This window comes from Vicia villosa, linkage group LG6 (assembly GCF_029867415.1).
Source record: "Vicia villosa cultivar HV-30 ecotype Madison, WI linkage group LG6, Vvil1.0, whole genome shotgun sequence".
Taxonomy (NCBI): Eukaryota; Viridiplantae; Streptophyta; class Magnoliopsida; order Fabales; family Fabaceae; genus Vicia; species Vicia villosa.
In genome coordinates this window covers 5365498-5380466 of record NC_081185.1, presented here as the reverse complement: position 1 = coordinate 5380466, position 14969 = coordinate 5365498, and the positions used below count along the sequence as shown (strand labels likewise).

Sequence of the window (14969 nt, the reverse complement as noted above, 5' to 3'; positions counted from 1 at the left end):
CTTTTGCTGTCAGCCGCTAAGCGGGAGTATGCTCGCTGAGCGACCATGAAAGACATCAGCTCGTTAAATAGGGGTAAAAATTAAATTTTTAGGTTATGGTTTTGGGGTATTTGTTCCCAACTCCATCAACCTTCATTTTTTGGATAGATTAGCTTAGAAAACAACTTCGGAGGTTGCATTTGGATGATTGGGGGTGGATTGAGCGTCGAACGGAGCTGACAAACCGGAAGATTTTTGGTTCATTTTTCTTCTTCTTTGTGTATTTCTCTTTGGTTGGGTTTTTTATATGATTTTACTTTGAACTCATGTATATTTGTTGATCATGGCGTTATATAAAACTTGTTTTTCAAATCTATCTTGATTATTGTCTTAGATTTTTGCTCTATGCTCGGGATTTGGGTTGCTTTAGAGATAAACTTCTTGAATCCTTATCTAGGATGATTAACGGTTAGTTTCTGAACTCTAGAGATAGATTTAGAGCTAACAATCACTGTGGGTATCCGTTCTTAATGCTTTTGTGTTTGAGCGGCGCGCGAGAGATCGCCGATGTGAGAATGTTGATGTTCTCGCAACTTTGCGTTAGAGATAACCTTGGTTATGAGTTAATCTCGTAGGTGCTCCAGAGATGGACATTTATGTGAGAGATACGTGATAACATAGACGAGTATCGTAGGTTGAGTATAACTGGTCGACAAGTTTAAGTTTGTAAGAAGTAGATCATATGCAAAGCTTGATAACTCCTATCTTTCCGAAGAATGAATTCTTTTTATGTTCATATATACTTTTCCGTTTTTATAGTTCTGTTCGTTCAAACCCGAGCTCAAAACCATAGAAACTGTTGAATGGCATTCTCACCATCTTTGTGGACACGATAATTTCCGGATAAATATTTCCAAATCTTTTATTGCTTGCTGCTATGCCTGCTTCAAGAGTAACACAAAATACAGATAGACCCGGTCAAAAAATGGCCCATCACTATTTGGAATCAGTCCACCGCCCACCCTATTACTTGAATACTAGTCAAATATTCTTAAAGAAGCCACAGGATATAGATCTTTAAAAAGTACGTGTATGAAAGCGAGCATAACATGTAGTTTTACAATCAACCAATCATAATCTTTTATTAATTAAAAAACAAAAATAAATTTTTCTCTCTCCCGCTCTATCAGGATCACCTAATAAATACAATTAAAAAGAAATTAAATTTTAAAAAAATTAAAATATACTCTATTTTTATTGGATGTATCTGACAATATAGATTTATTATTTAAGTTTGTTTTTTATCTAAAATGATACACAAGAAAATGGCCAAATAATAAGACATAACTAAGCTTACTTTAACAAATTTTGAAGAATACATGAGTACACACATCAAATTAATCAAACAATCAAGGCTTGATAAATCCTTACTTCTTACAATTAAGAAATTAAAATAAAATAAAATAAACCACAATAAGCAATTCCAATGTTACATACAACTTTTTAAACAATTTAATATGGTGATGAACAATATTTAATTCGTTTCACAATCAATTTTCATGGCTTCTTTGAATATCATCTCAAATGCATTTTGCATGCATGACTTCAACCTCTGCTCGTCTATAAAATCTCTTTCTGTTTTGAGAGTAACTCTTAGCATTCCCATATAGCTCATTATTGAAATCACAAGACTCTACAAAACATAAAACTAAACAATATAAGAATATAGGTTGAAGAAACATCCGTCATATTTTGTCCCTAGATGAATCACAGACACAGACATCAGACACCAATTTTAACACGACATTGACACGTTGATACTATAATAAGTAATTTATGATTTATATACCTCTGGACCACCGGCCAATGTGAAGTATAATCCTTTGACAGGATGTTTATCTAAAGACATTTGTTGAACTGGTCCAACCAAATTTGTAACAACTGTACTTGACATTGTTATTGTCTTCCTAATATGTTTAGCTACTGCCTGCATACAAACAACAACAACCAACTTCAACAATCTTTTTAATTGGCATGTAAGCAAACTTAAAAAAAAAATCCGATAAAGTAAAAGCGGTCGCGACAAAATGATATTGGAAAGTGCGGTTACCATTAATTAAGTAAATCACTAAGTAATAACATGTCATTATAAAATGTTATTTGGATTATGCATGTGATGTGACTAACCTCTTGTCCTCTGAATTTTCCTTCAATGTCCAAAAGTGTCCCTGTAAGAGCAAAAGCTAGAGATTGTTTTTTCCTATTGATTATGTTATGTGTGTCATGAATAAACCCTAGAGGGTTTGAAATTCTTGTTTCATTCAATTTTGGTATTGGTACATGCAAGAAGGAAATTCTATTCCCCCAAGGACCCTTTGATTTTTTAGCATTGAGCATGTCATCTATTGATTGGTAACCTTCAATATTTCTTGTATTCATTAATACCAATGCTGTTGAATTTGAAATATTTGATTTAGAATCCTTTTCTTGCATGTATAGCCTTGTCCCGTAGAACACAATTCCAGTCACTACATCATTCAAAGTCTACAATCAATAAATAAAAAATATTAGTCAAGTCGTAAGGTCGGATATCAAGATTAAAAAAATAATAATAATGTAAGAACAATAAATTAAAATTCATATTTGATATTTTTTACAAACAAATTGCATCGCAATTGCAATGTGATCTTAATTAAAATGTTGATGTGGTTATAAAATTCTAATTCCACTGCATTTTGTTTTTATATCGGTCACATCCTTAATCGATGTGATATCTCGTTAGAAAATATGTATTTTTTAGTAGTGACCGCATCCATTTCCTTCAAATCTTCGCATAAAAAATTGAAATTTCACAATCCTATTTAATGAAAAAAAAACTATTCATACCACTCCAAGCTTGGATTTGATGTCTTTAATATGATCAATGGAGAACTCAATACTCGATATAGAAATCGGTTGAAAATCAGCTCCTTCACCACCCGGCCTAATAGGAGTTTTATCATCATCAATAAAGCTACTCTTCAATACACTCCATCCAAAATCTGACGCGGTGTTAAAAACAGATGACATAGTACAAGAAATTTTTCTCCAAAAACTTGTATTTGAAGCTTCCGATTTCGATGGTTTAAGTGAAGGAAAAGATAATGGAAGAGATGGATTATCAGCACGTTGAAGACAAGAAAGAAGTGCACCCATTAGAGAATAACCATCTCCAAGTGCATGGTGAAGTTTGAATATTATATTTCCTAGTGAAGTTTTTGTAGGGTAATTTACTATGTGAATTTCCCATAATGGTTTTCCTTGTGGTAATGGTTCTATTGCTATGGTTGATAAATAATCATGAAAATGTTTGTCATAGAATTCTATTGAGTTTCCTTTGGAGAATATTGGTGTTTTCATATGGTCTTTCAAGTTCACATCAACTTTCTTCCATCTTTTGTCTTCATTTTTTTCTTGTACCTGTTCACACATATATAGATGAACAAAGGATTGTCAATAAAATCGTCTAAATAATATGATTGATATAATTTCATATATTGTATTTAGTAAAATGATGATAAGATGCAATCAAGGTTTATAAAAAATAAATGGTTGAGCTCAAATTGTTAATAAATTTTTGTTAAGTCAGCTATATTAGTAGCTGTGCAGAGACATCTGACTACAGAGGCGCAGATTCGACAATATGAAAATCAGAGAAAGAAAATAACCATGATGGAGGAGAAGCGAGGACTAATAGGAAGAAAAACATCTTTAAGAAGAACCAAAGCTTGCAAATCATCAATGGCAACTTCAAATTCTAAAACTGCAATAATATACAAGCAAAGAGATGAACTATTGAAGTATTGTCCAACAGGACTGACTGGTTCTTCTAAGTACTCCTCTTTCTCATGCTCCATAGTGCAAAAATAATAAACTTTTAGATATGATAGTTGAGAAAGAATGAAATTGAATTATTGTATATATATAGATAAATCAAATGAAGAAAAATCAGAAAATGATGGTGTGGACGAAAACTCAAAATATCATATGATAGGGACTTTGTTAGCCATACGTTGCAACAACCATAGTGCAATTAAATTACTTTTAAATTAAATAATAGTATTAAATAGGTAGCTAGTTTTACTTTGATTAGAACAACGCGCAAAAGTGTTAGATCAACTATAAAGGAAATGGAAAATTTAATTAATAATAAAGTGGTAGTCAATTTTTTTTAAGAAGTAAGCAAGTTAGATGAATGGATACTTTTTGGTTTTCTATATACAAATTAATAATGTTGATAAAAAAATATAACTCTATGAGATCTGGTGTATGTTCAAAGTCGTCCTAAATTTTTGAAAATTCGAAGTTGGTCGGTCACAAATAAATTTTTTATTTAATCACGATTTATCTTCAAAAATATTTTATGAAGCGGTATTCAACTATAGTTTAATTCTAACAAATATATAGCATATGCAAAAGTCCGTCTTCAAAAATGGTCATTTATATGTTTAATTTTCAAAAAAACCGATGTATAAACATTTTTAGAGGGTAATACATTTGTAAAAAATCTTTGAATCTCTATCATGTTCGTGACGAATGTTATAGTTTAATTCATTTAAATTTTTTTTTTCAAAATATAAAATATCAGTTACCTAAAAAAAGGTAACCTTTATAATGCCAAAAATATAAAGATTATTAAAAAAACATTAATATATGATGTAAACATTATGCATAAAATTAATTTTTAAAGTTTTTTTTTGTTGACAAAAACTAATCTTTGAAATTCTGCATAAATATATTTAATTTATAAACTAAAAAATGGTCAACACATGCTATTGGTTTTCACACATTTCGTATAGAAGCATAATAAGTCATTTCAGCTGTAAAGTTGCATACTTCCAAAATAGCTTCAATTATTTGATATTGAAACTTGCTTTGGTCTAAACAACTGTAGTTATTGGTTCAACTATATCACCACCAAAGAGATATTGAAGGTTATCAATACAACGCCGAAAATTAAATAAGCACAGCAAATCTTAGTACATGTCCACACATGTTTGTCTATACCATGCAGACATCATATGAATACGAAAAATGTTGCATTTATAAATTCAACTATTTCATATTAGATTCATATTAAAGATGAATGAAAGAGTCAACTTCTTAGATGATTCTCTTACCCAAGAAACAAAAGAATGGTAGATGTTAAGAATGGTAGATGCGGCATGTTCTTGTACCTAGTTTTGGCCTAAATCAATTTATTTTCGATTATGTCTTAATAAATTTGGTTTTCTTTCAAGTTTAAATTGATTTCGTTTTCAACCTTGCCAAAATTGATTTTGTTTTTTCCATGCCTAAACTGATTTTGTTTTCGATCAAACCTAAATCGATTTCGTTTTCGACCACACCTAAATAGATTTTGTTTTCGACTATGCCTAAACTGATTTTGAATTTGTCTAAATTGATTTTGATTTCGACCATATCTAAATTGATTTCGTTTTCAACCTTATCAAAATCAGGTTCGTTTTCGACTATGCCTAAATTGATTTCTTTTTCTTCCATGCCCAAATTGATTTTTTTTTTGAATCATGACTAAATCAATTTTGTTTTTGGCTATTTTTGTTAGTGCGTGAGGCACTTTTAGTGAGGGGAGAAAGAGAGAGTAATAAGAAAATAAGGATTATATTATTCACTTGAATTGTACAAATAATGATACAGACTCTGACTATTTATATACAACCCTGATTGGGCTTAGGCTTACACAACTTGGATTATATTTGATATTATATCTAATATCTCAATTATATATCAACCTCAATAATATCTCAACATACCCCCTATAATTCAAATTGTCGAAATACTCTAAAAATAGTCAATCTAAACTATTCCTAATTTCTTTCTCAATTTAAAGACTCTGCCGATCTTCAATCCTTTGGTGAAAATGTTGGGCAACTGTGCTTCACTTGAGCAATGCCTAACTTCAAGTTCACCTCGATTTACCTTTTCCCTCAAGAAGTGAAATCTAGCTTTGATATGCTTACTTCTTCCATGCAGAACTGGATTCTTCGCCAGATTTATGGATGACTTGTTGTCGATTTGCAACACAAAAAGAGGTTTCTTTACTTCGACCTCCATTTCTTCAAGTACTGATCTTATTCAAATTGCTTGACAAGCAGCATAAAATCTTGTTGTATATTCAGCTTCACACAATGACAATGCCACCACAGGTTGTTTCTTTGAACATCGTTGTAACACCCTCCTAAACCCCCGCGGAATATCAATTTAAAATTCAGAGTAAAACATGAAAAGGGTATTACAACTTCAAAATATTTAAAACATTAAGCCATGTCATGCCTTATGAGGAACTTCAAAATATCTTATTTAGTAATTATGTTAACACAGCGGAAAATACTTCAAAACTGAATAACATAAAACATCGGGATTCACATCCAAATTCACCGATCTAAACCAACAAAACATTATTCCAACATAAGAAATAATCCATCAATCAAATTCTAAAACAAACGTCCCCCCCGTGTTACAAGACCAGAGCATGACACCGACACAACCGTACTAACGAAGTAAATCTACGAGTTATCCTCACCCATCACAAGCCGCTAACCTTTAATCTGAAAAATAATCAACAGTAAGGGTGAGTCTCATTCACATTTAACCAATTTATAAGATATAAATAATAAAATATTCAATCACATATTATTCACTCAATTACAGTTATGATCAGATTCAGGCTATACACACATACACAAAATACAACAATTGGCCAAACACACAATATTATAACATTGGACAACTTCCATTCATGTTATAATATATCAAACACCTAATGCAATGCAACTACATGCATGTGGTACCAAACATGGGATAACCCATCTCACCGATCCACCACCATAAAGATTCGGCTACTTCTCTCACTAATTCCACACAATGGGAATTAGCTACCGCTATCCCACCACCATAAGGGATACAACCCACAACAACATGCTTTATGAATGGATGCACACATATCACATACTTACAATACCACCGATCCGATGAACAACATCGTCTCACATAACTCAACATAGTTATCACCAACAAGTATGTACATGTATCATGCATTATTCATAAACATCAATCATCATCACACAACCAAAACAATCACCACATGATCACATTATCAACATTATAATCATGTTATCACAACATCGCCACTTCAATCATATGAACAACATTATCATATCTCGACTCATCTCACAGTGCATACGACAATAATACACTCCACAATTATGTACCAAGTACATCAAATCAACACAACAACAATATGAGATTTACATCACCATAATACCACGTATAACACATCCATCACAATTCAACATCTTGAATTATCCACCATTGGTATAACATACATTCATCATGTAACAATCACAACAATACATAGAACTTATCATTTATCAATTCCATGTATCACAATTAGCACATAATACACAATACCCATACCTGTTATTCTTAAATAACATTAATCCACGACATACACAAACACAATTACATGTCATTTTCAAAACCACATAATAATTAAATTATATAGTGCTAATTAATTTATTTTAATCACAAAGAGCATTTCATTAGCTTCGTAACGCTTCGTACGACACCCAAAACGGACTTACGGATCAAAAGTTATGAGTTTTATAAAAACAAGTATTTTTCAAAAACGTACAGCGGTAACCGATTACCCAAACACCAGTAATCGGTTACTGAGACTCAAAAACTCAAATTTGTTGTTTTTACTATGGGTAATCGATTACCCATCCTACGGTAACCGATTACTTCGAGCCTGCAACCCAAAATCACTATTTTTACAGCACCGACATCATTCCAAACCATACCAGAACGTACCATAACGTATTGCAACATCAAACAGCATCAACAAACACAATTTGGCATGTTTATAACTCATTTCAAACACCCAAATACTACCATACACAATCAATGCAAACAATTCAACAATTCTTCCAAAACCTAACACCCTAAATCTAACCATAACCCAATTGACACAAACAACATGCTCAATCTATCCTACTATCTGTAATCTCATAATAGAAGTTAAACGGAAGAGTCCCCCTTACCTGAAGGTTGATTCTTCGTTCTTCCTCGCGTTGCACTTCCTCGCTTCTCTACTCTTTCACGTTCAGACTTCTCTTCGCCTTTTTGGTTCTCTTCCCACAATTCCTTATTTTTTCTATTTTATGAAAATAAGTTTATTATTAGCAATGGGCTTCACAATTGACACCCCCTTCTACTAAAAGCAACACTGGCCCATTAGCCTTATTTTCCATAATTCTCCAATAAATCCAATAAAATGCCAAATAATTCCAATAAATAATTTAATTTCAATTTAAATTAATTAAGGGAAAACATGGGGTGTTACAATCGTGGCATTAGGGCACCAAATACTTGAAATAAATATTCAGTTGTGCTTCTTCGATCTTCCTTATCTCCACTCTAATCAGCATCTGAAAAATAAGTAATTGTTGCTTCTTTGCCTTTAGAGTTTCGTCGAAATAGAATTTCATACTCTATTGATCCTTTAAGTATCTTAGAATTCTTTTTGCAGCCTTCATGTGTGACACTCTTGGTTAACTCATGTATCTGCTCACTAATCTGACTGCGAAACCTATATCAGGTCGACTGTTGCACATATACCTTAGAGATCCCACAATTTGCTTGAACAAAGTTACATCAACTTTGTCTTCCTCTCCATTCTTTTCCAACTTCACATTTGGGTTGACAGGTGAGGATGCAGGATTTGAATCATCCATTATAAATCTCTTGAGTATCTCTGTGACATACTTCCTTTGATGTAGCACCATACATTGCTTCGACATTTGAAATTCCATGCCTAGAAATTAAGACAATTTTTCCATATCCGACATTTCAAATTCCTTCATCATCAGCTCTTTAAACTTCGACACGTTCTCCAAGCTATTTCCAATTACCAGAAACTCATCAATGTATAAGTAGATGATTGTTATATCTTGAGCTACAACCTGAACATAGACTCCATAATCAGATTTGCATTTTACAAATCCCAATTCAATTAAGTATGTGCCGATCTTCTTGTTACATGCCCTAGGTTCCTGCTTGAGGCCATAGAACACTTTGTACAACTTATATACTTTACTCGCTTCCTTCTGAATCACAAATCCTAGAGGTTACATAACATAGACCTCTTCGTCTAAAGGACCATTCAGAAATGTTGATTTCACATCTAAATAAAATATCGACCAACCTCGACTGCATGCTAATGCTACCACTAGAGCAAATACTTCAGAGTAGTGGAGTCATACTCTCCAATCTTGCTACTAGAGCATATACTTCAGAGTAGTCGAGTCATGCTCTTTGAAGAAAACCTCGAGCTAGTAATCTTTATTTATGTCTTGCTATTGACTCATATATATATATATATATATATATATATATATATATATATATATATGATGTATCAATTAAGAGTGTTTTTAAAATAAGAGATGAGAGGATTAAATGATAACCATTTAATTAGATATTTGGTCTTGATGAGCATTAATTATTTGTGCTTGCATGTGACTTCATCAAAACCAAAAATCTAATCCAATGATTATCGTTTAATCCTCATATAACCTATTTTAAAAATACTCCTACTTGATACATCTCGTGTGTGTGTGTGTGCGTTCGTGCCTGGGTGTGTGTGTGTTATTATCACCATGGTTAGTCTAACAACCGTTATTATATCCTAAGAAATTTTAATTTAAAAATTAAAATAAATGTTAGCGCCTGAGAACTGAGATGTGACCATGGTGCTATATGAACCGTAGTGACTTGGACGTTGTTGTTTGTGTGTTTTGTAGTAGTGATCCTAAATCCGAGCCCTCTAAACCACTTAGTTTTGTACACATAATACCAATGTATCCAAAAAAAAAAATTATCTTCACCTTTCACCCCAAAAGCACCTTCTCTGGATTCCCAAAACTCACTTTCGTATCTTAACTATTCACTTTCGTATCTTACCTAGTGTCTTAAGAAAAGAAAGATAGAAAACCTATATAGAATTAAGGTCCAAATTTAGCAAAACAAATCTCCCCCTAACTCACACACATATGACTCTAGGTAACCAAATTTAGATATAAGAATAATTAGAGGTTCCCAACATTCAAAGTGGATATTAGTACCCACTAGAAGACCAATATAATTGAAAGGAAGATTATCTAATCTATAGTGAATAAACTCTTATGTTAAAACAATAAAGTCAAGATTGACATTCACACCTATAAGAAAACTCTTAGAAAAATGAATACGGAGACCCGAAGATAATTCTAAACCTCAAAATAGATTTAGTAATCCAAATATTTCTCATCGATGCTTCCACAAGAATAAGGTGACCATCAACATACTGATGATGAGACACAACCAAATCAGAAGATCCAACTCTGAACCATCAAAAAAATTTGAATTTGACGGATATATCGAACATCCCACTAAGGCATTCAACCATAAGAAGGAAAACGGAGGTAGCTAAAGGGTCCCCTTAATTCAACACATTATAAAATACCAATCTCTAAGATCATACTGTCATTAACTAAACACATTATAAAATACCAATCTCTAAGGTCATACTGTCATTAACTAAAATTATTATATTATCAAAAAAATTAGGAATGCATCAAGCGGGCCACTTTTGATAACAACCAAAATCTACAAAACTTATATTCAAGATACTCTAACTCACATAAGTGTAAGCCTTTTAAAAATCCACCATAAAAAGGAGGAAATATTTCTTAGATCTATTAACAAGGTCAACTAATTCAGTAATGGCCAAAATCCAATCAACCAAGAGTCTCCTTTTCAAAAAAGTATGTTGGTTCAAAGCCTAGATTCAGAAACTTTGGCGAGTAGCTTACAAATAGACCCCAATAGAGAAATAGCTCTAAAGTCTCCCAACTTGGAGCAAGAATCCACTTTTAGAATAAGGGTCACAAAACATAATAAGATCGGGTACAATAACTAGGAAATGGAATTGGTCAAACTAAATCCTAATATCCTCCCTCAACATGTACAAAAATTTCAAAGAAATAAAAATTTAAAACCATTTGAATTAGAGTTCTTATTTCCGTCCCAAAGAGAGGACGCTAAAACAATTTTAGAACTATATAGATTGTAAAACATTTTTTCTCCAAAGTACCTGATTTTATGTTTGTACTATATATATGCTAAAAAATTATAACACCCAGATATATTTTGTTATTATATAAGGACTGACTTATTTTTATTGGCAAAATATTAGCCAAGATGTCTAAAAATTTATAGATAAATTTTGGCTCCGTTATTTATTAGTGGGCTATTTTTGAAAATGTTTCCCGAAAAAAGGTTTATATGTTCCAATTATGCATGATTAATTTTAGAATGAATTATTTCTTTGCGAATGTGCATATTTTGAAAAGATTTAATTTGATTAAGATTGGATATTCTTTTTTAGAAAGACTTAGTTTTCCGAAAATTGAATATGCTTTGAATTTTTTATGTATCCTAATGAGCTTTTTAGCTTGATTGTTGTCTCTATATATAAAAACCGATTTCTTATGACAGTCGTCATTACGATATTTTTATGAAAAAATCAGATGAATTCGGAAGAATAAAGAGCAAAAGTAAAGTCAAACTATGAAGAAATAAGCAAAAATCCAACACACAGAAGAAATAAAGATTTAGTGAAAATATTGAAGAAAAACATAGGAAAACAAGCTTTTAATTTCTGAAAATATCGAGGCCACAATGCATCCCATCATGGCACGATGAGACACCTTTTGGTTACTTTTTGGAGAGTTCTAAAATCTCGAGAAAAGTGACGAGTAGGGATATTCAAGGGGATAATTTGGAGAGCATTAGAGTCATCGATGAGCTATTCTTCCATAGATTTTTTTTGATAAAGAACTATCAACTCATTATATTTGTTAATTTGTCAATGAGTAGCTATGTTTCTCTAGATTAGGTCTTTTTGAGATGAACCTTATTATTACTCTGTTGGATCATATGACTGTTTAAGATTTATTTAGTACTTTTCTTATTATAATCTTATTTAAATTGTTCTCGAATTTAATGTTTGTTGTGGTTTACGAGTGTACGAATCAATTTAGATAAACAAGGATTTCTCACTGTTATTCTACTTATCTAATATAGGGCAATTTACTCGAATTTGTAATTAACTAGGGATATGTAATTACAAGTCGTTCCTTTTGAATTAGCATACTTTGAACGTCTAATTTAACTTTCAATTGGTCTAAGGAATTAGAGAATTATTATAAAAATTAGTGAGCTCCACGCCAAGGAATTGGGTGCAATGACTACTACGGAAAATTCATACCACTATTGAGATTGTAATTCCTTGTCTCGAAGCAGGTTGCTCGACAGAAGGAAGGTTGTGTCGAAATAGTCTAGCCTAGTGTGTGTCGAAATGTCGAAGGAGTTTCCTCAACAGGTATTTCAACTTATGTCTAATTTTGTAGTGTTAGCAGAATTAGGTATTTTGGGCTTTTATGTTTTGGGCTTTGGCTTAGGAACAAAGCAAACTAAAACTATAAATAGAGGGAGTAATCCCTATTTTGTATGTACTTACATTCATAGAATTTTGCACTTGCAAAGTGAATAAGATTTTTCACAATTTATGGGAAGAGAGAAACTTTGTAGAAAATATTCTTCTTCCTCCTTTTAAATTTTTTTCAAACCCTAATTCACCTTTGTTCCCAATTTTTTTTCTTGTTTCTTTCATTATAATTGTGAAGAGATAAGGAATTACTCAAAGTTTTAGGTTTAATTCCAACATATGGTATCTAGAGAATCATCCGAATGAGCATTTTCTAGCGAGTCTCCCAATCCTGACGGGTCAGAACTATGATAATTAGTGCAAGTAGATGAACGTGGCTTTCTGTTATCAAGATCTTTGGGATCTTGTGAAAAAAAGGATTAACACCGCTTGCAGAAAACGTAACAGATAAAGAAAAGGCTGAACACAGAGAATTGAAGAAGAATAAGAGTTATATAGCTCTCTTTGTAATTCATCAATGTGTTTATGCAAATAATTTTGAGAAGTTGAGTTATGTTGAATCCACAACAGAAGCATGAGAAATTTTGGAAAAGTATTTTGGAGGCGCAGAAAAGGTGAAAGAGGTGAGGTTACAAACTCACAAAAGAACGTATGAATTGCATCAGATGGAAGAAAGTGAAAGTATAACTCATTACTTCACCAGGGTTACAAAACTGGTGAATCAAATCAAGTTATGTGGAGAAGTATTAACATCAAGATCAGTTGTGGCAAAGATCCTGAGGTCATTGTCTCCAAAGTAAGACCACATGGTGGTAGCCATAGAAGAGTCGAAATATTTGTTGACATTGACAAAAGGAGAGCTTCAATATTTGTCGACTTGAATCTCATGAACAAAAAATGGATGAAAGAGTTATAGAAAAATTGAAGAGTGATGTGGCTTTGCAGGCTCAACCATCAAAAGAAAATAAAGGAAAAGGAATTTGGAAAGGCAAAAAATGAAGAAGAGTCTACAAAAATCCAACTAGTCGAAATCAACAAGAAGGAAGTTGGTCAAATAAGAGAAATCCCTCATACTAAAACAACCAAAAGGTTGTGCTGCAAGTAAAGGAAGAGGTGGTGGTCTAAAAACTTGAAAAAATTCACATTCAGTGTTTCAATTTTCAGAATTATTGTCACTATTCTAGTTATTATCTAGAAAAGCATAAGAATCAAGAAAGTTATGCAAAGTTTACAAAACATGAAGAAGAAGAAGAAATGGTGCTGATGGAGATAGGTACAATGACCAATGGTACTTGGCCTATGGATGCTCATCACACATGTTTAAAAGGAAATATTGGTTTGTCAACATAAAGCCCTCAATGAAGAACACAATGAAATTTTCAAATGAGAAAACTCTAGTAGCTGAAGGAATTGGTGATGTTATGATCACGAGGAAAGATGGAAAAATGTCAGAAATTTCCAATGTGTTGTACATACAAGACATGAAGAGCAATTTTCTCAATATTGGGCAATTGGTCGAAAATAACTACAAAGTGTTGATTAAAAACAAGATGATGAAAGTTTTTTACTCAAGTGGAAGGTTTATCTTGAAGGCTCTAATGTCTCAGAATAGAACCTTCCCGATCAAATTTAATGTGATAGAGCATAAATTCCTTGCGAATACATCTAGTAGAGATGAATGGATATGGCATTATCAACTAGGCCATCTCAACTTTAATGACATCAGAGATTTGAAAAGACGAAATATAGTTTAAGCGTTACAAAAGATTGACATTCCAAGAGAAGTGTGTGCAAGTGAAGCAGCACAAGAATAACTTCAGTGAGGATGTAGGAAGCAAGTCGAAGGAAATCTTTGAAGTCATATACTCTTATGTATGTGGTCCTATCCAGGTTGATTCGAATGGAGGTAATAGATAATTTGTCACATTCATAAATGATTTCAGTTGAAAACCGTGGATATCCTAGTCTAGAAGAAAAATGAAGTGATTGAGGTATTTGCCAAGTTCAAATCCATGGTAGAAAGACAAAATGGTCGAAAGCTCAAGATTTTAAGAACTAGTGGTAGTGGAGAATGTGTCGAAAGACTTCGACATGTTATGTGAAAAAGAAGTGATTGTGCTTGAGGTGGTGCCATCCTACACTCCACGGAAAAATGAAACTGCAGTAAGGAAGAATTTAACCATCATGAATATGGTGAGTAGTATGTTGAAAGACAAGCATTTATGTAAAGAGTTTCGGGGTGAAGTTGTGTCGACGACAACATACATTTTGAACAAATGTCTGATGAAGAAGCTAGAAGGAATTACGCCAGAAGAATGGTTGTCTGGTATGTAGCCTAACTTTAGTCATCTGAAGGTATTTGGATTTATAGCACTTATACATGTTCCAGAATAATTAAGAAGAAAACTTGATGACAAGTCGACTTAAATGATCCTAATAT

General features: G+C 32.5%; 1 protein-coding gene across 1 annotated transcript; it reads right to left on the bottom strand.

Moving 5' to 3' along the window:
* Positions 1-1376: 1376 nt before the first annotated feature.
* LOC131611165 (wax ester synthase/diacylglycerol acyltransferase 4-like) lies at positions 1377-3923 on the bottom strand. Its single transcript, XM_058883265.1, has 5 exons — positions 3687-3923; positions 2866-3438; positions 2167-2523; positions 1829-1966; positions 1377-1672 (listed from the first exon to the last, which is right to left on the bottom strand). The coding sequence occupies exons 1-5, from the start codon at positions 3873-3875 to the stop codon at positions 1514-1516; spliced, it is 1416 nt and encodes a 471-aa protein (XP_058739248.1). The 5' UTR covers positions 3876-3923; the 3' UTR covers positions 1377-1513.
* Positions 3924-14969: the final 11046 nt, after the last annotated feature.

Bases quoted from the DNA above. Each gene is read 5' to 3' on its own strand.
- LOC131611165 (XM_058883265.1), bottom strand. From the start codon at position 3,875: ATGGAGCATGAGAAAGAGGAGTACTTAGAAGAACCAGTCAGTCCTGTT. The intron at 1,967-2,166 runs GTTAGTCACATC...GTTTGTATGCAG, and splicing joins GAAAATTCAGAGGACAAGAG to GCAGTAGCTAAACATATTAG. The intron at 1,673-1,828 runs GTATATAAATCA...TATGTTTTGTAG, and splicing joins CATTGGCCGGTGGTCCAGAG to AGTCTTGTGATTTCAATAAT.